Source organism: Chiroxiphia lanceolata, chromosome 5 (assembly GCF_009829145.1).
Source record: "Chiroxiphia lanceolata isolate bChiLan1 chromosome 5, bChiLan1.pri, whole genome shotgun sequence".
Classification (NCBI taxonomy): domain Eukaryota; kingdom Metazoa; phylum Chordata; class Aves; order Passeriformes; family Pipridae; genus Chiroxiphia; species Chiroxiphia lanceolata.
This window is the reverse complement of record NC_045641.1, coordinates 72,240,880-72,266,984: the sequence shown is the minus strand read 5'-3', so window position 1 is coordinate 72,266,984 and position 26,105 is coordinate 72,240,880. Positions and strand designations below refer to the sequence as shown.

Below are 26,105 nucleotides of genomic sequence, written 5' to 3'. Positions count from 1 at the left end.
TGCAGTGGTGTTATGGACCCAGAAATCTACTAGAATAAATATGAATAATAATTAAGAATAATAATATCTGCTTCACCTGAGAAATTTGTGTTATGACATTAAAAAAAGAATTTATTGGACCAGGTCTAGCCACAGTTTTCTTATAGGAGGTGAAGATGAGCTTGGTTTTGTCTGCTCACACTGGTTATTCTTGTGTAGAGCAGGGCAGATGTCAGCACTGAGAGATTAAATAATAGCTCTATGATTCATATATAAGAGTGAATAATACTGAAAGGATTTGGGGAATACCCAGAAATACGGATAAGAGGAAACCACACAAAAATCATGGCTCAAAAAGAAGGGACAGCTGACATGTAAATCTTAATCCAGCTACTGATACCCAAAGGCACAGGCAGAATGAAAGAGGTATTTGAAAAACTTGGGTTTGGAAGAGAAAAATGGCCAATAAGGGGAGAGAGAGGAGTGCAAGAAATAATTAGACACTTACAGAGTACAGACTATGCCACTTCTTCCCAAAACTGCCAGCTCTGCCTAAACATTGCACATTCCCTTCACACATTTACAAGGACTAAGAAGTGTATGGAGTACAAAAGTCTGGCACCACAGGCAGCAGGGAAAAACTGTACACTTGCAATTAAAAATCCCTTATATTTCCATGTATATATAATATGATTTTGTGGTAAAGTCAGATGTGACATTAACAGACTAGTCTCCAAAAATACCAGATATCCAATATATAGTAATTATACATAGTAATACTTGCTACTTCTAATTCATTTAATCTTCCTTGCCTGAACTCTTGCCGAGTCCCTCACACAAAACTGTGTAAGGCAGATAGTTTCTTTTGTTCCAGTCTAACTTCCTACCTTATCACACATTCCTAAGACACTAAGTTATCTCTAAAACATGTACAAAGCTGAACTCATGTCAGATTCTGTTACTGTCCCACAGCCAACATTTAATACCGTGCTGTTAGTTCTATATTTAATATTAAAGTGGTAGCAGTACCTCTTCTGCAAAGTTAGTTTTCTTGTCAAGCATTTCTCGTAATGTCTGAAGAATTTTAATGCAGAGCTTTTCTTCTTTCTCCATGAGCTTCTTTGTGTGGTTAATCAACCTTAAAGTAAAATATTAAACCTTAAAGAGCGTTGCACATTGTTGCTAAGCCATACTACAATTTCTTTATGCAAAAATTGCCTGTCACTATATTTTTCCTCAAGGAAAGGAAATAGAAGTAGTCAAGAGAAATCGTAATTAAAAAGGAAATGGGACTTTCAAGGTGGTTTTTGTGTCACTTTGCATATTTTACTGCCCATACAGAAGGCAGAATTCTACGTTCACTTTTTCTGAGGGCTTCCAGATTAAGATCCAAACTTGCTATTTCATCCTTTCTTTATTTAAAGGTAACTTATTTTAACCTTTATTTAAAGGTAAGCAGTGCTCACCATGCATCTCAAAACCTTTAAAAGTTACAACCTTTACACCTTCCAACTTCCACAATGGTTAAAATATATTTATGATACAATTAGCAAATGGTATCCAGCCAAAACAATCATCAAAAAGCTTTCATGGAAGTGTTCAGAAATACAGGCATTTGGATGAAACATAACCTTTGTTTACATTCACACAACAACTTGACAAGCTACAAAACAGGGTACATTTCGATCTCCAGCTATGGCTGTGACAGGAGTTTGGATTTTAGTCAGATTAAGCTGGTATTAGAAGCAGCCTGTCTGTGCAGAGCAGGTCCATACACAGATCCTTGCACTTTTTCACACATTGCTGGAGAAATGTTTGTGCAGTACATGGGCCACATCCATCAGCCCTACACATGATTTGATGCTGACTTGGGACAGGAACTTGGACAGAGGGCATGAGATGGGACAACCCCAAAATTTAGCTTAATTTTTCCAAATATACAAAGTATATTGTTATAACACTACCTCTGCAGAATATGCAAATAGCCAAGGAATCAGGAGAGCTGCCAAATGCATTAATTTCCCTCAAGTTATCTCTGTTTAAATTATAGTTTCTCAAGGGCGGGGGGGCATCTCACTTGAGGACTAATAAAAAATTTGCAAGACTCTATTCCAATGCATAGACTGCAAATAAAATATCTAATAATTCAAAACGAGGTAGGGGTGCCAGTGAACTGTATTTTAAAAGAGCTGTTGGTAGTTTAAAATAAAAATATCTATTTGCTATACCAAAAAAAACCTTCAACAAAAACCCACTAGCCCTGAGCCCCCCACTGCTTCACTATGAAGAAAATTCTACTATGGAAAGTCTCAGTTAATGCTGTAGATTTGGAGAAACTTCATAGCAAAAGTAGCCCATTGAGAAAACAGAAGTTGAGCCTGCCACAGTTTTAACAAGCTATTAACATCCCATTTCTAGGTAAGCAAGGCAAGCAACCTCTCTCTCTGCTCCTCTCCAGACTCCTAAACTGCTGAGAAATACAAAACATGCAGCAAAACCCCTTAGTTTAAGTTTTCAGTAGTGAACTCAGCCACCTGCATGCATAAATTTCTGCTGAAAATCAGAGTTAAGTGCTGCTGAAAGTGTTAACTCCCTGCCATCCTTCCTAGCAAAGCAAATAGGCCCCTCTGCACACCACTTACTTGGACATGAAAGCACCACATCTTATCCTGGCATCGCTCCCCTCAGGAAAAAGGAGCTCTGGACTGTGCAGCACATCAACCAGCACTGAGAACTCAGCCTGCATCATGGGAGTGAACTGCTGCTCCAAGGAGGACACCACATCCTGGGGAAGAAAGAAGGACAGTATTCAGAGCTGCAAGAAAACTCCTGATGATGTTGAACCTCTACGTGCACAAAGTGATCTCCATCTCATAGACCATCGCCAGTGATACAGACCTGACATAACAGCTCCTAAAAGCTCCACTGCCTCCTCTGCAGCAAAAGAGGGACACGTGGCCATGAAAAGGCAGAAAGGAGATCCTGCTCTGTGGACCACTTTGAGGAGAACACACCTTGAATACCGTGTGCAGTTTTGGTCACCACAATATAAAAAAGATATGAAGCCCTTAAAGAGAGTCCAAAGGAGGCAATGAAGATGGTGAAGGGCCTTGATTTGAAGCCATGTGAGGACACTGAGGGCACTTGGTGTGTTCAGCTGGAGAAGAGGAGGCTGAGAGGAGACCTCACTGCAGTTACAACTTTCTGGGGAGGGGCAGAGGAGGGGCAGGGACTGAGCTCTGCTCTGGGGGGACCAGGGACAGCACCCAGGGAATGGCTGGAGCTGTGTCAGGGCAGGGTCAGGCTGGATCTCAGGAAAAGTTTCTTCCCCCAGAGGGTGGTTGGGCACTGACCAGGCTCCCCAGGGCAGTGGGCACAGCACCAAGGCTGCCAGAGCTCAGGGAGTGTTTGGATGATCCTCTGGGGCACAGGGTTGTGACTGCTGGGGCTTTCCACATCTGGCACATGTGAGATAAATGCACTGGCACCACTGCCCAAGCTGGTTTTGTACCTGCAGTTTTTCTATGATATTCCTGTAATCCCAGGCAGGCCCACCAAGAGCTTCTTTGAAGCGAGGTCCACTGCGGGCTGACATTCTCCACCCCATGGCTGCCCTCTGCACCATGTTAGAGTGGCTCTTCATGAACAAGGTGTTGACCTGGCTGTCCAAATCCACTGGAATTGCAATCCCACGGTTCTTTGCTTTAACAGGAAAAAAAAAGTTAAAGTAAGACATTTACAGTGGCAAAAACTTGAAAATCTTATCAAGATCATGGCGTGCAAAATCTGACTGTTCCTGAAGTTAAGGGGCAGGGGGATATCACTTCAACAGGTTTTAAAAATAAGGATCCTAAAAATAAGGAGCCTTATATCTAAAAATAAGGATACGTAAGATACTACCTACCTACTTCTACCTAAGTGGTAGAAATCAGCCATAATCCTGTTAAAGAAAGAAAGCTGCACCAATTTTAATGAGATGGGGATAATTTCCAGTATGTATTTTTATAGATACATTTATTTTTTAAAACAGAATTTTTATTTTACTAAAAAAAAATCAGATCCAGAGATATTAATAAGAGTAACAAAAGGAGCATGCATTATTATTTCAACAGCTAGTTTTACTTTATTCAGAAGCAAATTCTAAAATTCTTCTTTCTAGTGGACATATGCACATTTATCCAATTCATCCCAAGTGCTCTTTGCTGCTTTTCTGTGTATTTCTCCTGTGAAGACCTTGAGAAACCAAGTGCATACAAATTAAATTTGAAAAAGACTGTCTCCTCTTTTCTCTGGGTTTCCTATACTGCTGGGATTGACAAACCCTGGATTCCTGGATGCCACTACAATATATCTAATAGTTAATAAACATCTGATAGTTTAACTGATAGTTAAAAAATTTAATCAATAGTTAAAGAATTTTTTTTTTTAGTTTTTAGACTTAGGGGGCAGGAAGTGACAGTAGAGACAATATCAGAGGCAAAAAAAAAAAAAAATGAGGAAAGGCTTGCAGGAATCCCTACAGGGCATCCACTATTAAAACTACTCTTGCATTCTGAACTGTCATCTGAGAAGGCAGTTTGAAAGGCAATGTTAGAAGGTATCTGCCCTCTCCCACATGAAAGTTTCTGTGTTAGCTGCTTCTCTCCATCCCACTGGACATCACAGTGACATTCTTCCCTGGCTCAGCAAGAGTTGTCTGAAATTCAACAAAGAGTTTGCTCCATCCCTGGAAGTGTTAAAAGCCAGGTTGGATGGGGCTCTGAGCAACCTGGTCTAGTGGAAGGTGTCCCTGCCCATGGCAGGGGGGTTGGAACTGGATAATCTCTAAGGTCCCTTCCATCTCAAACTATTCTGTGGTTCTGTGATCAATGCAGTAATATCTCTGAAAGATTAGGTCACATTCCAGTGCTTAGGCTCTGTATTCTATGTCATTTCACTTAATTACCATGGCATAGTTCATGCTTAATAAAAACTTAGAAGCAAAATGGAGAAGTAGTTCTAGTTCATTTGGAATAATGACTAATAATAATTGATTTTTTCATTTTCCTTATTGAAAGAAGGTAAATTTTATAAAAAGCATCAGCCTGTGTTGCAGTTCTGCTCAACATTTCCCTGAGGCATTTCCCCACCAACACACACACTGTCCACAGCAGGAAGAGGCATCAGAAATATTCCACTCCTCCTTCCCAGCTCTTAAAACATATACAACTTGAAGTCCTGAACTTGTGAAGTCAACAGACAACCTTCTTTCCTGAACAGCCTATGGATCAGGCCCCACAGGAGCATGTGCAAGCAGAGCCAGGCACACAGCTCGGATGAATGAAGGCTCGAGTGCTGCCAAGCACAGTGACTCACAGATCCCAAAAGGCACAAACTTTCTCTCCCTTTGAACACTATATTGTAACGGCAGAATTTATTATAAACCTAAATTTGGCTGTGACACCTCACCCCCCAGTCTCAGACTGTGGCAAGGGAGCTCTGTCAGGGGTACTCTCATCCCTTTGATGGCTCCCAGAGGTGCAGGGCACCCTCCTCCGGATTAGGCTGTTCCACTGGGATAGAAGAGAGATCTCATCTGGTTCTGGTAGGCACCTTCTTTTAAATAGTCTGCCACAGGGAATTGAAAAAATAAACATTTTTTTTTTAGGTCAAGATGGGAAGAGACAAATTGACTTTTCCTTTCCACTCTCCTTTTGTTTTGAAGGCAGGTTCTGATTAACATGTGGAAAATACCACGGATGGCTGGCCATTATTTCTAATGATTGTTTTTTTCCATATTCTCCAACTGGGCTATTTTTCAAAACACATTTGCCCTGTTGGGGCTTACTTTACTAGAGAAGTCCATTAAAGTTCTGCCAGTGTGAGTAGGTGCTGCAGCTTATTAATCCAATTTATTGTGTCCTAATGTCAATCACTGGAATGTTACTGGACAATGCTCACTTCTCAATTAAGTGGAATGCATGCAGAATCCTGATATATTGAAGAATAAATTTAGCAATGGGGAACACTCTGTTCAGAGAAAAACCCAGACTTTTGCAGTCCTACAGATGCCATGGAAATTAACAACTTCCATCAGTGTCTAAGGAGCAGTCAAGGACTATGATTGTTCAAAGAGTTGCAGCTAATTAAAACTATCACAAAGAAAACCAGAGGGAGAAAAAAAATACTCCTTTGTTTTGAACAGTTCTTACATGTATAATTCCATTTGTAATTAAGATTTGTATTGGTTGTCAAAGGGCACTGTTGAAGTCTAAGCTATAAACAGAGCCTTTGTCTTCTTATTCCTTTGCAGCTTGTAGAAAGTTTATCTTTCATTTGTTTCACATTTCATTATTTAAAACAACATGAAACATATTTTTACATTTTGGAAAGCTGATGAACAAATGTGAACATAAATATTTATTTTTAATTTAGGTGTTGCAGGCTGCTTTCCTCTTCAAAATGTGTCAATCTCCCTTAAAGTATCAACATCAAATATTTAAAAGCATGTTTATTTTTGTTCCACTTAGAAATACTTTTGGACAGCAGTCAAACTTGTGAAGTAGGGTTAGAGCTGGGAGACAAAGTAGCTGAGAGGGGGTAAAATTCTGTCTTTCATCTGACTAGTGAACTTGGGAAAAAGCTACATGGCTGTATGTACAGTGGTACCATAAGTATCCAGCAGGATACCTACAAGGATGGACTAGAATATGGATTCCATTATCCTTGTGGGTCCAATTCAGAATATTCTGTGATGTCTTCAGCAAAGATAAATTCTGTCCTGCAGTGAAGGGCATGTCTCAAGCTTTTATACTGCCCAGTTCCTACCTAGGGCACCGTGCACAGGGCTAATTACACCCTGAACATGTAACACCGGCTTGCCAGTGTCAGAGGAAATGGAATTTGCTGGGAAATCCCCCAATTATGCCATCAGCAAGAGCCACACTCGAGCCAAGCAAATGGGACCCATGGAAATGGTAAGAAACCCAGTGCTGCAAATCCAGTCAGGCCACAGTAAAGTGTTCTGCTCCGTGCTGGATGGAGCTGTGGGCACCCAGTGCATCAGCAGCTTTGCTTTCCCTTACTGTTTAAACAATGAAAAAGTACTCTGAGGCAGGGACTCAAAAGAAAAGGGCAACATTAATGCTGAGAATCAAGTAGCAAAAAATCCAGCCACTCTCCATCAGCGAACGAGACTCCCCCGCAGTCCCAGGAGCACATCCAGCTGCTCCCAGAAAGGCTGGAATGGGCAGAGGTGTTATTTGGTTAAATTACCTGCATGTATTTCTCTCCAGAGAAGCACAGCAATTGGACCTATTTCAGGAATGCTTGCTGAAGCACTGTCCTTTCACTGTGCTGCCTGCCTGAGCCTGAGGATCAGTTTAGCACTAAGGATTTCCAGGAAGTGGCCCTTGCCTGTAATTTTCCTTGGAAGCCCATTCTTCAGAATAATGTACCTTGCCATGAGGAGCCTTGCTGTTATTGCTATTTCCACCGAGTGTTCCCTAATTTTAAATTTCACTCCATTACCTTTTGTAATGTATACAAAACACAACAGCATTTCGTGGCTTCACAGCTCTTTCAGCGCTCTTTGCACTACCCTAAACCATCCTTGGGGCACGTTTCTGGGGGGACCCGCAGGTGTTTCACCCCTTGCAGCACCAGGTGTGGGTCATGAAAAAGCCACAGCTGTGCCTGGCTGTGAAGCCTTTCCTCTCCTTGCTGTTTACACCCCTCTGGTAGCTGCAGACAACTATATCATGTTCTCCCACACTTCCCAGTTGTCACATAACGGAGCAATGCATATTTAGTTCAATTAATTTTGTTCCATAAATCAGTCCCTCCAGCTCCTTAATCATTTACTGACTGCTTAACAAATGCATTTGGATGGAGAGACACTAATGCTGGAGACAGCAAGACTTTTTAAGGGAAATAAAAGCTTTGTGTAGACAAGACACAAACCTGCCAGTCTTGTACCCTTCACTTGGATGTTTTTTTTCCAACAGAAAATCTACACTAAAATATTTATCAGCCTGTAAAAAGATCATCATTGAATTTTTCTTGCAATTAGGGAAACACAAACAGTTAAAATAGAATAAAATATGTGTTTCATCTGAAATGTTATTCTTCTTGCTGTCAAAAAAGTAACAACAGGATAATTATTTTATTTGAACTAAAAATTGAAAATGAAGGTCTATCTTTTTAGAAAATGGAAATCAGGTTTTAAAGCTCAAATGGGAAGCAAAAGAAACGTACTTTCAGGAGTGAAAAAAATTGTTATAGGAAAATTCATCTATATGGACATTAAAAGATGCACAATAATTCCAAAGAAGCAATAAAATGTGACCTAGATTTTATGTTTAATGTATCCTGTTTGTAATTTGTCAGGGAAAAGTAAAGGGCTTTAGAGGACATAAAAGCATGATCAGGAAGAGCCACAGGAGAGTTTTTTTCGGATTCTGTACAAAGGGGTATTGGTGACCTGAAATTAGGGAATAAATACTCGAGTAGAAAGGACTTCACTATTCCTTCAGACCAACTGTTCTCTGTTACAGACAACTCATGTTCTTTAATATCTTTGGGAAAATTTATGGAGCTCCATTTAAAATGAAGGGAGCTTATCTGCCACCCCTCCTCTCTCCATTTTCTCTCAGCCCGTTGACCAAGGACATCCTTCCAAAGTTGGTTCCAATCCTCTGATTTACAATCTAAATTTATTTTGGTTATTTACAACCTCCTGTAATTTATGTCCAGTTGGTTTTGGGTCACCACTGTCCTTCAGCTTAAATGTCTCTGCAACTATTTATCTTCCTAAGTACTTTAAAAGAGCAAAAACACAGGACTGTGTTTTGGTAGCAAAAACACATGGGGCTTTCTCAGTCCCTTCTGTAATACGGTTCTCCTTTCCCCTGACCATCACAGTAGTGCTTCCTCTGTACCTGTTCCAGTTTTGAACTTAGGAAAATGACAGTCTTACATGTCTTGCCTCCAATTTTGTAGCATGGAAACAAGAATTCTCCTTTTGCTTCTCCTGCACATCATCGTAGGATATAATCTGATAATGACTAATGTGATTTGGCTTGCTAACAGGTTTTTTATAAAGGGTTTGCCAAGAGACACAGCCTAACAAAATGCAGGTTTCCTATCTGCTACTGTTTAGTCATGTGGGAAATTCCAATTATTTCATTAGTGGTGGTCACAGCACAGCACAGGCTACATCCTTGGGATACACACAGTATCAGAGGGAAGATGCAATGTTTAAAAACATAAGGGGAAAAGCTAATGGATACTCCAGAAACAAGAGTATAACACAACTGCATTCACCCTTGTAACAGAAAATTGTGGCTCTAAGGTGAAGATAGAAGAATCATCACTTAATTAAGAAGCAAAGACAGTTCTTTGCATGGGCCCTGAAAGATTGGTCAGCCCTGGGAGAAACACCCTGCTCCAGTTTAGGATATACAAACTTTAGCTGGGAGGACAGGCGATATTCCCCAATCTTTATGGAAAGACAGTAAATGGTTTAAAATGCAAATTTTGAGACTGGCCTCTAATCCTTCTCAACCTTGCAAAGACCATAAAATGTAGGAACTGAAAGTCCTTTGATAATGAATTCATTTCAAATAAATGAAATGATTAGATGTCTTAGTTCCTCGGTTTTCACAAAGGTCTGGGGACCTTTTAAACATTTTTATTTTGTTACTATTTTATCAGAGTTTTGATCATTCATTTTTTGGAGTGCATTTTCAAGCAAAAGCTCAGCCCTATGTAATAACAGAGAAAAAAATCAAAAGTGATATATGTCTAATGTGTTAATTCTCACTACTGTGGTAACTCGCTTCAGAAATCCGTGTGGCCAAGGCACATTAATATACTTATATTATTTCACAGGCGTTTCTATTCATGCCAGGCGGCCAAATGTTTACTGGGCAATAAAAAACTGGTGCACATTGGTATCCATGTTGGATACCAATCTTGGATATCCAGCTTGGAGCCAGAGAGGAGTCTGCTGAAGAAGAGAAACAAGCCTCTGTGCTTGCTGCTGAACTGGAGGCAGGAAACTGCCTGGAGACAAAGCACCAAGTGAAGCTTGAAAAGCTTATGCAGTTTTTCCCTGGTGGTCAAGGGGAGTGAAGTACCAGGCTTATCAGAAAAAAAGCTTCTGCAACATATCATTTTGTTGACCTGGAAGATAATGCACATTCTTACAGTGCTCATCAGAAGGCAGATGTAATAATCATAAGCTCTTGAGGCAATAGTTGCATCCACCTGCCAGCAACAAACTAGTAAGCACTGAGAAGAATGTATGTTGCTTAAGCTTGCTCTGAAATGGGTCTTTTAAAAGTGCAACATTATATGGATCTTTGATATCTTGGGAAATCTGTGTATGTATTTTCTTCCTCCTGAGATTAATTTCTAAATCCAGGGCAACAACATAGCAACATACACACAGAAAAAATCAAGTTTGTTCTTTCAACTCTATACTACACTTATTTTCCGTCAGAAGTCTTTGGTGCCTGCTATAAATCTGTCCAATACTCCCTATAGACAAAAATCTTTTTAGTGTTTGGGTTTTTTTTAAGTCCTGCTGTGAAACAGAAAGGCCTTAACATTAAAGCTGTCAGACTTGGAAGTCAGAAGAGGAAAATAAAAAGGGCAGAAGGGTGCTTATAGATGCCTAGCCAAAATTCAAACCTGGTCCACATACATAGGCAGCAAAAGAGGCACAAGAAGGCTGCCATGTTTTTGTTATGGAAGATGCCTCTAGCTTCTCAAAGCAAAGCACCATTTTGGGTAGTGGAACACCCAATCACAGAAGGGCCTCAACTGTAAAAGCCTCTGGTACCCCCAGCTGGGGCAGTTTTTCCAAATATTTCCACAAAAAAGGGGCAGGACTACTCAATTAGCCCAGGTAAGACACGTTTGACACTGTGCCTAAAAATACTGAGTATCACCAGTAGTTAAAATCTCCGCTCAACAGCCAAACTTTGCACATGGGTGTTTGTCAAATCATCTTCTGCTTTTTCTCCTGCCAACTTGCTCTTTGGGGAAACCCCCCTCACCTCTTCCCTTACACTCCCTTTCTGAACCATCAAAATAAAACACTAAATAAAAATGTGGTAATTTTCTAACACAACACAATTTTACTGTGCTTGATTTTACCATTAGTGATGAATCCTTAATTATTATGATATGGGCAAGGAGATCAGCAATGTGGCTGCTGACATGTGCTTTCAGGGAGCAGCTCTGAGGCTGCCAGCCCACTGCGATGCCAGAGGCTGCCCAGCCTCCCTGCCCTGCTGCTGCAGAGTCCCAGAGGAGGACATGGGGCAATGCCCTTCAACGACAGCTCAGCTCTGCTCTGCCACGCCTGAGAGCGCCCAAGGCATGGCTTGAGGTCCCAGGGGTGGGAAGCCAGAGTAGCAAGAAGGAGGTTGGACCCACAGGACAGCACAAGACCTTATTTATAAAACACCATCTCCATGAAACAGAAAATGGAATGAAAGAAAGGACTGTAGCGGAGGTAAAATTAAATTCACCAAACAGGGAACCAAGTCACAAATGTGAAGAAGACTCCAAATATCAGCCATGACATGCTGCAGGGCTTTCCTCTTGGCTCCCCCAGGAACAAGAGGCACACAGAAGACTTCCCACCAAAGAACAGCAGCCCTTTCACATGCTGGCATACCTGGCCATAAAGCTGGATCTGCCATTCCCTTAAAGGGACCCATGGTTTCCCTGTCAAGCTGCTGTGGGGACAATTTCAGGTTGGCTGTCTCACCAGTATAGAATCATTTAGGTTGCAAAAGACCTTTAAGATAGAGTCCAACCAGTAACCTAACCGTGCCAAGTCCACCACTAAATCAATCCCCGAGTGCCACATCTACACATCTTTTAAATACCTCCAGGGTTGGTGACTCAACCACTTTCCTGGGCAGCTTGTTTCAATGCTTGACAACCCTTTCCATGAAGAAATGTTTCCTAATATCCAATCTAAACCTCCCCTGGTGCAGCTTGAGGCTATTTCCTCTTGCCCTAGCACATGGGAGAAGAGAAAGCGCAGTGAGACCTTGGGCCTGACTCATCCATAAATCACCAGAGCTCTGGATAGCTGTAATTTGCTGTGAATTTTTCATGCTAAAATCAGCTGTGTGCTGTAGGCACAGGGCCAAATGGAAAATAAACCCATGCTCAGGAGTTTCCAAATACCCTTATCTTGGTGAGACAACACAGCAACCTCTCTGAGCTAGAATTTGATTTTAGGTGCAGTTCTAGAGAAATGAAGACACTGAGCTGCTTAGAAGCACAAGAGGGTGTGCTCGGTCTCAAAAATACTCTCATCTGCCCTATTTCTTTCCCCTTTCTCCAGACTCCCAGAGGAAGTGATTTATTGATGCCTGCTTCCAGAACTGTCAGAGAAGAGCAAGGACATAAATGTTAAACACACAAACAAGGATTTGTAGGGATGGAGCTGTATGGGAGATTGTAGTAGCTGTAGCATAAAGGAAATAAAATGTCTTTAACTTCCAAAGTTCTCTTGCCAGATGGATTCATAATTAAATCATTTGCACAACAAATTGCTAAGTTTTTAGGTAACTGCTTATTCTCACACACACAAAAAGTTAATGAGATGTTTTGGCTGAAATGTTAAATGATACTTCTGTAAAGCTATTCCAAAAACCTAAATTTAGATTTGATTGTTACAATGCCACAGATGCTGCAGATGGCTAAGAGACCCTCTCATATTGTTTTATCATTATTTATTAATACTTTTAAAAAAAGGTATCAACAATAGAATTTAGCCAGTTTCTATGTATCTCTGCCTCTACTCAGATTTTTATTCACACTGAGCAGAACCTTATTCTACAAATAATCAGCATCACTGAAACTACTTAGAAACTGTACTGAATAACCCTTTTCTTCTGTCATGGCAGAAGACTTAAAATTGTATTTACAGAAATTTAACTTAATGAACTTTTGCCAGTCTTAGCTATGTACTGGTGAAGAATATTTTCAGGATAAGAAGTTTTAAAACAAGTTCCACTTTAATATGGTGTTTGAATTGATTTGAAAGCACATAAGTTATTAGCTGCCCTGAGGGCCAAATTTGGTCTCAGCAACAATGCAAGGCAATATTCCCCTGACAGGGCTGACTGTAACAGCAGTAATTGAGTGAGTCTGATGGTGAGGACTAAGAGGAGAAGCTAAGGAGTGGAGTGGGACAATTGTGGTTTCAATCCCCAACTCCTTGATGGGACAAAATCTGAATAAGCCCAGGCCTGCCTGACAATAGTGAATGCATCTCCCAGGAACTGAAGAGAAAAATGATGAGTGTTCTCCAATGCACAACTGCTGTGCATTGCTCCTTAAAACAGCTTGTGCAAATGCAGCCCAGCATAACTGAAAATGCCCCAATTTCTCATGGACTCACAGAATGGTCTGGATTGGAAGTGACCTTAAGGATCATCTTGTTCCAACTCCCCTGCCGTGCACAGGAAAACCTTTGCTTATGTTGTGTTTTAATATCTTAGCTTGCTTGATATTAAAAAGCCAAAATCATCAAAAGTTTCAACCATCAAATTAAAACTGATGATTGAAAGTTCAATCATCACTCAGCAAGATCATCTCTCTGTCCTACAGGTTTCACCTTAACAACCCTATTTGATGAGACAGATTTGAGTGGTTTATAAAAGAAGGAAGAATTCAGCCTCAGGAAGTGGGATTTCTAAAATTACAACTTCAGGACAGTAGAGTCAAATTAAACACTGATAAACCTCAAGTCTGAACTTTAAAACATGAAGAACAATAATCAAAGTAAAACCTGCCACCTACCCACTTCAGCCAAAGTCTTGATACATGACTCCACTGAGGCTTTCTGCGTTGGGTTTGGCCAGGTACAGTTGTAAATTCTAAAAGCAGATTGCAGCAGCTGAATAAAAACAGGCTGGTGTGTCTGAAAACAAAAAGATAAACACGGAATTTTACCCTTCAGGATCTCCTCACAACTGCCCTAGGGTCTGACACAACATAAACCGAGGGGTCTTTAGTTTATAGACTGAAGTCACAGCTCCATTAAATTATCTTTGAAGTTTAGGACCGGTGGAAACAGAAGGCAATGCTGCACCTCTAAAAAGGCCAAATCATGCAATTTTTCCTCATAATGACAGGCAAACACAAGAGAGAGCAGAAGGACAGGGGAGTCTTCCCAGTTCTCAGGTATGTCATGGGACACAGCACTTTTCTCACACAAATACAGAGATAGGCCATTATTCTGCAAGGATCCCCCTCTAATGAATTCACAAGAGCCAGATGTAAATCTGACCACACTGAGCTGCCTACTGGTTCAGAGATGTGATTAAATTAAGTGTTTTAAAGAGGAATTAAGCTGCTAGTCAGTGGCATGAGAGGGGACAGAGACATTAAAGGAGGATGAAAAGATACAGCACTCCTATGCAGGGAACAGAAGGTATCTCATTAAAAGACTGAATAACATATTTGTCTGTGTCTCTTTACCTGGAGGCTGGTGCTGTTGTCTGAAAATGGAGAATTGAAGAAGCCACTCACAATGTTCATTACAGGCTCAGTGACATATTTCTCCAGAGATGTGTCTGCATGTTTACGATCTGTGGTTGTGTTGCAAACCTGAAGAAGGAGGAAACAATGGCATTTACTTCTTTTCAATAAGCAAGCTTTATTAGCTTGTATTTATTACAATACATCTGATATTTCTTCTTAATATAAAACCAAATTATTTTTATACAAATTCTTTCAGGGATTACTATCTTAGTGCTCAAGCTGTATTTGGGAGAGCTTATCTTTCTTCATGGAGGTCCATGTTGTCTTTTGAAAACCCTTCTCTTCTGGACTAGCTCTTTCTGGTTGGCTGTCTATTCTTTCCCACACCATGAAGAAAAGATCCCCTTAAATCAGCACACTGCAAGCCACTTACACATTCAGACAGACTCAAGAAGAAAATGGACCTTTCCTCCCATTGTGGGGCTGGTTGGAAGAAGCTTTAGAGACAGATGAGACATAAACAACTGACGTTAGAAAGATTTCATGTAATGTTTAACTTCTCTTTACAATTACCACAAATGGGTGGCAAAGGTGAAGCAGGAAAAATTTAAACATTTTTGCAGGAAAAATGTTTAAAAAGAGGTAAAGAAAGGAAAGAGCATAATCAATACAGCAGCCTTTAGGATTGTACTGTAAGACAGGCAGCATTACTTAGGGAAGCCACATGGGGAAAATACAAAAGCCAAGCTAAAACAATGAAAGAAGGGAATGGATGGTACCAGGACAACTCTGGAGCACAGAATGATGATTAAATGATGGGAGGACATGGGAAGATTTGTACAAAAGACTCCTGAAGACTCCCTTTGGTACAACACTAAAAGTTTGTTGCTACATAAAGATGTCACACTTAAAGAAAGGAAAAAATTACTGGGGTGGATTACATCCTTCAGTATTTCCTTTATTTCTTTTCAACACTTGTGAACATCCACACAGAGTCATGTTGACTTTGCATATGTCAGTGTACAGAGTACTGGAAGGAGTCTACAGAGAGTCAAACACAGTGAAAAAGGCAAGACTGGACAAATAAGGAGTAGAGACTGTAGTCACACTATGTCTTCAACGGCCTTTAAATAAGCAGTTCTAGTCACGTGTAACAAGAAATGAAGGCAAAGTTGTTTTCTCTTTCACCTATGCAAGCCAAAGATGACTGCAATGTTCTGGGGGATCTATGCAAAAGCAGAATTTATTTTGTATACAGGCTCCTGGGGGAGCATTTCATTACTGTCTGTGCTTTTAACACACAGTCATGAACCTGAGTGGTACACACTTACCATTGCATCGCTCCAGGGCTGGGGAACTGAAGTCCAGAGAAGCTGAGTGAATTGCTTAAGGTCACAGAGAAAAGTTGGTGACAGAAGCAGAAAGATAATCCCCAGCACCTGAATCTCACACAGGGCAAAGATTGTCTCTAATTACACACTGCCACTGTCACACCTGGAGGCTACAAGACAGCAATTTCACCAGGAATGTTTTAAGGAAGGTTGCTGACATGACATCCCAAAGCACACGTGTTCAGGGAACACAGAAGCACCTTGACTCTAACGCACAAGCACTGTCATATGGTAGGCAGAGGAATAACCAAAGATATTTTGAGACCTGGAGAAATGAGGCATCTTGAGGAGCTTTGTTTGTCTGCTTATCTAAAATGTGTCACATAAGTCATGCCTCCATGTAGTGCATTTTTTATCACCCTAAGAAAAGAAAGATTTTGGTCAGAGAAGCAACAGTGGCTAAACTGAAAGAGCAAACTCTTCAGCCCTTGAGTTTTGGGGAAAGTATGACACCATCATCACTGCCAGTCCTCACGAAGGTAAATGATTCAGTTAATAATCAAAACTTGTTTCGACATCAACAACAAAAAGAGAGATCATAGAACTAAAAACCTCTCTAAGTTCTTCTGCTTTTAATTAATCTGCATGCCAATTTTGGCTGGAACCAGTAGCTCTGAGGCTCAGCACTTGCAATCCCAGTGGGAAGACAGGGAGCTGTGCACTGCTAGCATGGTGAATTCCAAAATCACCAAAACTAAATTCCAAAACTTTTAAGTTTTCCCCTTTAGTTGCCTGAAAAGCAGAGCCATGTGTGTGGGGATGCCACTCTGCTCCAACAGTGGTCTGAAAAATTCCCAGCGCAGAAGCAATTTGGAAATCCTCTCATTTGTTCTCATCCCTCTGCCCTTTGGGGACTGAAAGATCTTTCTCCATGGAAGAAAAATACCCCTGAAATGCATGAAATGGAGATGAGGATTGAGAAAACAGTGTTTAAAAACCCCTTAAGAGGCTTTGGGACCAAAACTCACATGAATAATACTTCAAAACTTCTGCAGTGAAAGCCAGGATGTCTTTATGGCTGTCAGATCCTGGTTCTTTCTTTAATCCTGCTCAGACTGCACAGCTGCTGACTTACAGGCTGGGCCACACGCAGGAAAGGGAAGCCTTTCCTTCAGCAGCAGCACCCACTTTGCTCAGTGCAATGCTGTAAAGTCACACACAGCAGAAAGTAAGTTGGCAGAAGCTGCAGGAACAGGGTGTGTTTGAAAGCGCGACTGCTTTTGGCAAACCCAATTTATACATGAATCCGCCTCGTGCCTGCTTTGCAATGTATCACATTGTTGAAAGAAAAATGACAGTTGGGGGCTAAATATTTCCTTCCTCAATCCAGAAACAGACTAAAAAAATTAGAGGTTTTTTTATACATATATATATATAAAACCCCAGAAGGAATCCAACTTGAGGATAACACTCTCCGTCTTTCACCTTAGTGCTCTCTAATAACAGACTCAGACTCAATGCTCACAAACTCACCCACTGACAGGCATTTGTAGCAGCTAAAAGAAAAGCATTTCCCCTTCCCCCACGAAAAAGCATCCCTTTTAGCTCACTGGAACACAGAGGATCAAAGGGCTCTTTTTCTAAATGCTTTGAAAGCTATTGTAACATCTTTCACGAGGCTGACAGCCTTCTAACTGTCCTCATAGCTACAGAAGGCTGATGTATTTATAACACATGGACTCTGTCTGGGCTCCAGAACACCAAATCTGAACAAATACACTCAATAACCTGGAAAATACAGCTATCCATGGGGAGCTGACTGGAGAGCAGGACAGGCCAGAGCACTTCTGATATGCTCTTTTAGCCATTAAGGAGGAAATAAAGAGGACTAATTAGGCATCTGCCCTGAGGGCTTTGCAGGAGAGCAAAATAAAACTGCTTTTTGGCCACTCAGTATCAACAGCACCTGCACACAAAATACAGGGTTAATCACACACTCAGTGTTCACCTCTGAAGACCTGGAGTCTAATTTCTCTCATGAGAAGGGTATGTGAAAGCGAGCCCGGGTGCTCGCTGCCATCAGGACAACCCTGCATCGTTTAGCAAAGTGCAGTTTGTCTCCAGACTCAGGAGAGGAAATGTGGACAGAGCCCTCTTTTTACATGTCTGTTTGTAGCTCAAGGGCACAGAAAATTGGTCACGTTCAAGGGCTGGAGAGGAGGGATAGTCTGTTTGGAGGGTCAGGGTCAGGACACATCAGGAAAGGGCAACCCAGAAGGGGAATTAAACAGGAGAAAATACTTCTCGGGGTAAAACCAGCAAGGTTAAAAGTCAGAATGCCCCTCCAAGGATGTTTCTGATCTTAATTTTCAGCAGAGGTTGGTTTGTCCAGAAGGGTTTTCGCTTTATAATGCAACCACAGAGACAAGACAAACAGCAAGCAAACAGTGTTTGGAAGGACTAATTACTGCTGAAAATGGCTACCAGCAAAAAGAGAGAGAACAAGCATCCCTGCCTTAACCTGCTCCCAGGGGGAAAAAAAAAGAAAAAAAAAACAAAACCAACTATTTATAAGTTTTCTGTTTCACAGAGCAATGAACAGGTCCCAGTGCCTATCATAGAGTACAAGTCTTTGCACTCATTCTTCTTTTAGCTAGAATTCATAGTATTTTCTCCCAGTAGGTCTCATAGAAATTATTTTGTGGCACACTATTACTTTGGGGTGCATGTCTGCTGCAGGAGTGAATTGAGATTCTTTAACCTTTTATTTTCTTTATTTCAACAAAATGAAGAATGCAAGTAAGAACTTTAATATTATAAAATGTAATGGACCACAGATTGGGAAAGGATAGGCATGTACTATCTTAACATGCTCTATAATATCTCCAAAGCACTGTCCAACATCAAGGATCAAATATAGCCCAGCAGCCACCAAAAACCTGTGGCAGAAGTGAGATTAAAGAAGGAACATAAGCCAAAGAACACCTTGATCCCTCATCCTCACTGTAACAACAAAATAAAGAAAGAGATTACAGATGTGGGGGTTTGTTTTAGTCACCACCATAATGACATGTAACGCATGCTCTCAAAAGATGTACACAGGCTCTCAGCCCTGTACATGCACTCAGTTTATTTTTCTGGAAGAAAAGAGAAATACGCCCTTTTAGAAAGAGAAGACTGCTAATAATTAACAGGTTAAGTGATGATAAAAACAACAAACCACTCAGCCTATTGTCAACTGTGAAAAAAAATAGTTAGCAAAATAAAAGAAACCAAATATAATATAATATAATATTTAACATGTTGTGAAGCTTACCCTTGCCATATCAACAAGGAAGTTCTCAAATAGCTTCCAAATATGGTTACTGGCATAGATTTCTTTCATTTCCACTTCAGTGTCCACATAACAGTGGTTAACAAAATTAACATAGGCAATTTTCACCTGCAGGAACAACCGAAACACACTCAGTATAAAATGGAACAGTAAAAACAATTAACATAATATTTTGTAGATGCAAAAATACTGAACAATAAAGATGATCCTCCCAGTGCCAACAAACATTAATACCCTTAATAATGCATGTTTGGTTATGAAGATTTAAGAAGCAAGGCAGCACATGCCTCAATGTACTCACTGAAAGATCACATGAAGAAAAATGAAAAGGTTTTGCAAACATTCTCACTCTAATGGCAAAACCCTCATGAAACAACCCAAATTCTGGTATTTAATATGATATTAAGGCTAGAAGGGTCTGGCTCCAAATCCAGGAACTGTCAAAATGCAGGACACCCCTGCACTTGCTGAGTTGACTGTGGTGGATTGATGCCTTGTGACAGGGCTTGCCAAATATAAAATAAAATGTCTATAGCAGAGCTGGGACTGCAGTCCTTGTATTACCACAATGCTATTGCAGCACTTTGGGATCTAAATGAAAGAGAAAGGTTGTGGAGCACTGGGACTGCAGCAATAGCAGCACAGGGCTTCAGAGGAGGACTGCAGTTGCACTGCTCTCCAGCATTGTAAGTCTGCATGCACACAGCATAAAAATGGACAGCCAGAGCCTGAAATGTATAGATTAAGTATAAACATATGCAGATGCACTGGAAATTTCCTGTCACGGTCAAAGGAGACGAGATAGTTGCATATGTTTAATGCAGTCAGGAGAAAACTCACATCAGACCTTCAGGTTTCATTTGTTTGGGCTTTTTTTTAATTAGCATCTGTTGAAATGAATGTTAGGAGGAACTTCTGAGCAAAATCAAACATTTTTCTTTTTAATAAAAGAATCAGTTGATCACAAGGGGACTTTTCCATGGTACAGAGGGAGCCTTAACGCCTGCAGGCCCGAGTTCTGTTGCCATGAGCCCCATTTTTCCATCAGATAATATCCCAGCCCTACTGAAGCATGAGAGGAAGTAGTTGCAGAATTGTGCCTCAATATGCAATGAGTAAAAACATTTGCTGGACTGCAGTTAGATTCAGTAAAATGACGCTTCACCTCAAACTCTTCACTGACTTCATTTCCAACAAATTCAGGCAGCAACAAAACGTTGCCTTCACCAACCATTCAGCTGGGTCTTCACAGCTACAGCCAGAAGTTATGAGAGAACTAAACTCTGATAGTGACTGGACACAGCCAGGAAAACAAAACAAGGTGTGTGGCCTGAAGGGCTGACAATCAAAGCATAAGGGAGAAGGAATTTTCTGCTGAAGAAAATTCTGTCTTATTCTGTCTCACTTATTCACCTGTTTCCAGCCCATTTTCTGTACAAATATTCAACTTGTCAGTATATTATGAACAACAAAACATTGAGTTTCTAAAAACGCTAAGTTGGCTTCATCATGCCGTGAATCCTACCTCAGGAATGCAGTCATCATGGGTCACTACCCTCACTATATCATCCAGTGGCAGGAGGGAATTGCACTTGATCTCTGTGTACACATTCTTTCCCTCTGTACAAGCTGCCAGCAGCTCCACCAGAGTGACGTGATACGCCAAAGGCCCGCTTTCATCAGCTCGGTCTCGCTCCGAACACATCATTTGGAGCAGGACTGGAAATGATGCTCTGTCGTTGTAGAATATCAACACATCTTCACCACCATTTATCAGCTGAAAGAGATATCAAAGTTTTAAGCACTCTGCACTGCAGTAATTTTGGGCTCAGTGATCTTAAAGGTCTTTTCCAACCTAAGCAATTCTATGATTTTCTTTATTTCTCATTTCGTTCTATCTTTAAGTATGCAAAGACTGTCTAGTAAAAAAGAAGCACCAACCCAACAACCAAATAAAACTTATTTTGATGTGGCTTACCAAATGCACATGTCAAAAGAACATCCAGACTTCTGCTCTTATCTACACATGTGCAATTCTGGAATAACTCACCAAGGAGCAAGCTAAGTCAAGGTGAATTTGAGGTTTAATTTCTATGTAGCTCTGTTTTACTTAAGACAGTCTGCCATCCTTATTATTCCTACCATCTCAGTGTTTATTGAAATTAATTAATTACTCTCACCTCCTACTCTGAGGCCAGGATGCATTATTATCCCTGTGTTTTATAGACAGGCACTTGAGGTGCAGGGAGATGAAATCTTCCATGCTTCCTCACACAAAAAGCCTGTGGCTCACCCAGAATGGAACCCACCTGTTCTCCCACTTTGCTCAGCATTGGAAATAAAGGATGATTCTTCCCAACCCATACAAATGTGACAGGTGGGTCATGACATTGTCAGTGTCATGTCAGCACTTCCATTTAACAGAAAACTGGTGTATGTGATAAATATTTGATCCTGCTACAAGTGAATTGCTCATCTCAAGAGGATCCAGATCCCACTGCCAGTGCTGCTCCATGAGCTCGAGCAGAGCTGGGACAGGACAGGAGTCCTGCCCTCTCTCCTTTTATTTCAAGCATAATGCCCTCTCAGTGTGAGTGAAAATAAGCTCCCACAAGCCTTTCCTAGCACAAAATACAGCTTGGCAGCACCACATATTCTGTGAATTAGGCTCTTGACATATCTAATCCATATGTGGCATGAAAATCCATCTTACTGAATTCAAGGGTGGGAAAGCAGCAAGAGCAGGAATGAAAATTAGTCTCCCAGAATGAAAAGTCAAGAAACATTTCATTACATTTTCCAGGGTTTCAACATTTCAAATTTTGAATTCACAACTTTTCTGTTTGTGTTTTCCCCAGTTCTTCCTTATTTTTGACATTTCACTGGAATGAATTGTGAATTCAGTCTTTCCTGCAATTCCTATTTCTCATTTATCTCCGGGTTTCTAAAACATTTTTAGTCATGACTTTCTCAGACATTTTCTGGACAATCCACAGTACAGGAAAAGCTTTTAAAGAGACAAGAGCTTGGGAAGGGGGAAGGAGACAGAACAGGGACCCATTAATTTCATTGCACTCAATGGCAAAAAAAAAAAAAGGAGGGGGAAAATATGAGTGTTCAGAATGTTGGAAAATTGAACTAACTTTTTAATACTGATGTTTGACATTATGCTCTTAGGACAAAATAATAATAAAAAAATCCACATTTGACCCTCTGGGAAGGTACAATCTCTGTCACTTTCTATTAAGTTGTTCACGACATTCCCATAGTTTTTTCCACTTGGGTACATTTTGCACACAGAAGACGACGAAAACTCTTTCCTGGTTCCTCTACAGTTACACTGCTATGTCAAATCCAGACCTACTCTGTACCAGTATTGCTTGACATTTATCAACGATAAATATATATCAGTGATAGGAAAAAAAAAAATCCCCAAACCAGCAGCATTTTCTTCTACTAAAATATATTTTCAGTGAGTTAAGAACTCCATGAAAGTATAATGAAGGCTGGTCATTGGATCAGGTGTTGATGCTTTGTGATATATCACTTCAGAACACTACAGGTAATAGAAAACCCTGCTGCAACATTGATCTGGTTCAACAGTAAACTCTGCTCTCCCTTCTGTAATAGTGTTTGCACTGATAGGCATGGTTCTTCCAGGAACCTCAAAGCAGGCTTGTAATGAGAAAAAGTGCTCTAAGGAACCTTACAGGTCGGTAAACATCATTACTAGCACTCCACAGACATGGAGAGCAAGGATAGGAGAACAAGTGAATAAGTCAAATTGAGAATGTTCAATGTATTTTATGACAGTGTATTTCCTAAAACATGTAAATATGGTCAGTTCATCCCTCACACCCAGTAAACAGGGATAAGCCACAATATACTTCCTGTGGGTGAAAGAAAACACAGGAGTGGTTGAGGCATGCTGCACAGCCATATTCTGTCTTGTCTTGTGGTAAATTGTTTATGTGCCCCATCTGGAGGCACAAAAAAAGTTACACCACTTGTCTAAGGTCACAAAATCTCAGTTTTCTACTGAGGAACTGTCCTGACTCTGTCTCAAGTTCCAACCATTTGGCTACACTGTTCCCTTTATATTGGATTGCCAGTCATGCACCATTCAAATTTCACTATTAGCATCCTTCTCTGACAAATCATAATTGCTTACCTGTAATTTCCTACTTTTTTAAAAAACAGATCTTACCCTCTTTCATCAAAATTTCCTCCCTCCCCCCAGGTAAATTCCTGCAGGACTTATGGTGTGAATGACATATCCAAGTTCATTTCTACTTTTATCATGCAGCCAGATTGAAACTGTAATATGACAATTTATCTTTGTCCTGTTGTAGGACAACAACAAAATATATTTAAATTGAGAAAAATCCAAAAATGTTGTTGGATAAGGAAGTAAAAACCTACAAGAAGCTTTGGTGGAAGGGAAGAAATCTAAAACCACAAATGCACAAGAACTGTTTCAATTATGTAAATCAAAGGCTTGTAATTGATATTGCATGTTAAAACACTTCAGTCAAATTGAAAAGGTTGAGGTGGATTCCATTAAAGGTTATCCATGTAGGCTGACGCTTTATTTTCTTAATTATAAGTTTTCCCTCTTGTTGCTGTAGAATAGAATTTCAGCAGGGCTTAGTTTTGTTCATACCACAACTAGAGCTTATCTGTGATTTCTTTGCAAAGATGACTCTCTCAAAAAAACCCAAAAAAACAACCAAACCAACAAACACTAAACAAAAAAAAAAAAAGCAGTTTGTAAAGCAAAGAAAAATGTTCCTTGGAGTCTGATCCTACCAGGACTTTTCACCATATTCAACTCTAACCACTGATTAATCTCATTGAACTGCTAATATAATTACAGTTAAATGCACAAGTGTCTGCAAGTTGAAGACTTCATATATCATGCTCACCATATATCAAATCCTAATTGCAGAGAAGTCAATTAGGTATTTTCCTAGGAACTTTAATGGCATAAAGATTTGTCCACAAACCACTCAGCAGAATTTACCAGGTCAGACAGAATCTAGCTAGTTAAAGCTAGAGTAATTCTACTGACTCTCACGTAAATGCTCTGGGAGAAAACAAAAAAAAAAAAGGCAGAAACTAGTATCTAAAATTGTTACATGCTGAAAAAAACAGTGGTCTACAACACTATTTAGACAAATCCATACAGGTACAAGCCTCTTACACGGCAAAACCATGCCACAAGGTGGGTAAAAGAGACCCTAAATTACAGTACAGGAAAATGAAGGTTTATGTAACTTTGAGATTTCCATGCTACATCATCTACAAATAGACATCTCTGTATCACCATGCTAACACTCATGTTTTCTTTCTAGTAGTTATACAGATGGCCTTACAAAATTAGATCAAACTCCCAAAAACGTCTGCTAAAATATTCATTATTTGTGATACTGTTTAAAATTCTAAAGTGAGGTACCAAGAGCAAAAAAAACCAACCTCAAAAAACATGAGTTATTAACATGAGAACCCTTCTCTTACCTCTGTCATTACCATGTCCTGGCATTTTTTCACATATTTGCCATCTGCTTTCACGATGGTTTGCAGGAATCGCAGGTACTCCACGTGCCGCCCGTGGGTCTCGATGCAGTGCACAAAGTGCTGCACCACCCTCTCGCTGATCTCGTTACACAGGAGGTAGTTGTTCATGAAGATGTGCCTCATGGTTTCAGCTTCCAGCAGCTGGAACAGGTTAAAATCAAAACAGTATTGTAAGAAGAGCGGATTTGCTTTGGGATTGGAAGAGAAAGGCACATTGGTCAAGGGAAACTGGGAAAATCCAATGTGCACCGGCCCAGTCACTAAGCAATGATCTGGGGCCTAGATATCTCCACACTTCCTTATGAGTATAAAATGGTCCTTAAGTGGACATAAACAAAACCTGTGTCCATGTGGAAGGTGAAGACACACACATAAATACGCTGCTAGAGCACCCTATTCTCTGTAGTGATCAGTGACAGGACCCCAGGGAATGGCCTGAGGTTGTGTCAGGGGAGGTTTAGGTTGGACAGTAGAAAAAGGTTCTTCCCCAGAGGGTGGTTGGACACTGAACAGGCTCCCCAGGGCAGTGGGCCCAGCACCAAGGCTGACAGAGCTCAAGGAGTGTTTGGATGATCCTCTCAGGGACATAGTATGACTCTTGGAAATGGTCCTGTGCAGGGCCAGGAGTTGGACTCAATGATCCTTGTGGTCCCTTCCAACTGGGCATATTCTGTGAGTTTGGTATACAGGAACCTGAAACCACCCTCAACTGACTCCCAGTCAAACTTGGCACTGAGACAACCACGTGAGAGGATTAGTGGCTGTGACTCCCTCTGTGACTGACAGAGGCATTTCCAGCAGGCCAATCATTGCATGTGCAGCCTGATCACTTCCTGAGAGAACATCTCTTTCCACAGGAAACAGAGAGGGAGCCTAAGGCTGCGTGTCAGTGAGCAGCACAGAACAAGAGGAACAGATCAGTAGCAAGAGGAGATTTTGTGCATTCTTGGGGCTTTTCCTTCAAACTTGCCCTGGTTTGATCCCTTGGACTAAAGGCTCATGAGAGTCAGGTGTGCTCCTAGAGAATCCGACTCTTTAGTGTCATCTGAAAGGAATCCACACCAAGTTTGCTCCATAATGTGGACAAAAGCACCACAACTGTGATGATGACCAGGATGATCAGGAAATCAGCTTCAAAAGAACAGAGATGCAAGTGCAAGCAAGCTCCCTACTTGGCACCTGAGTGAAGTGTCTGTGTCAGACAGGATGGAATCTGGGCACTGGTCCCCACTGGGGTCAGCTCAGTGCCATTCACTAATTCCATAAAAGAGCATAAATAAAAAATAACAGAACAAATGCTTCCTAATGTACACAGGCCAGGATCTACAATCTTTATAGTCACAACTCTATCTAATAACAGCATGCTTTGCTCAGTAGATCTGCCACAG

The 26,105-nt window shown here is 40.7% G+C and overlaps 1 protein-coding gene across 1 annotated transcript in view; it reads right to left on the bottom strand.

Annotated features, from left to right (window-relative positions):
* ITPR2 (inositol 1,4,5-trisphosphate receptor type 2) overlaps positions 1-26,105 on the bottom strand; it is a 239,252-nt gene that overhangs the window by 112,296 nt on the left and 100,851 nt on the right. Inside the window, 8 exon segments of the mRNA XM_032688283.1 lie at positions 1,009-1,117; positions 2,622-2,764; positions 3,491-3,681; positions 13,792-13,912; positions 14,473-14,601; positions 19,123-19,248; positions 20,666-20,917; positions 24,658-24,858. Of these exon segments, the coding sequence (XP_032544174.1) occupies positions 1,009-1,117; positions 2,622-2,764; positions 3,491-3,681; positions 13,792-13,912; positions 14,473-14,601; positions 19,123-19,248; positions 20,666-20,917; positions 24,658-24,858 (1,272 nt within the window).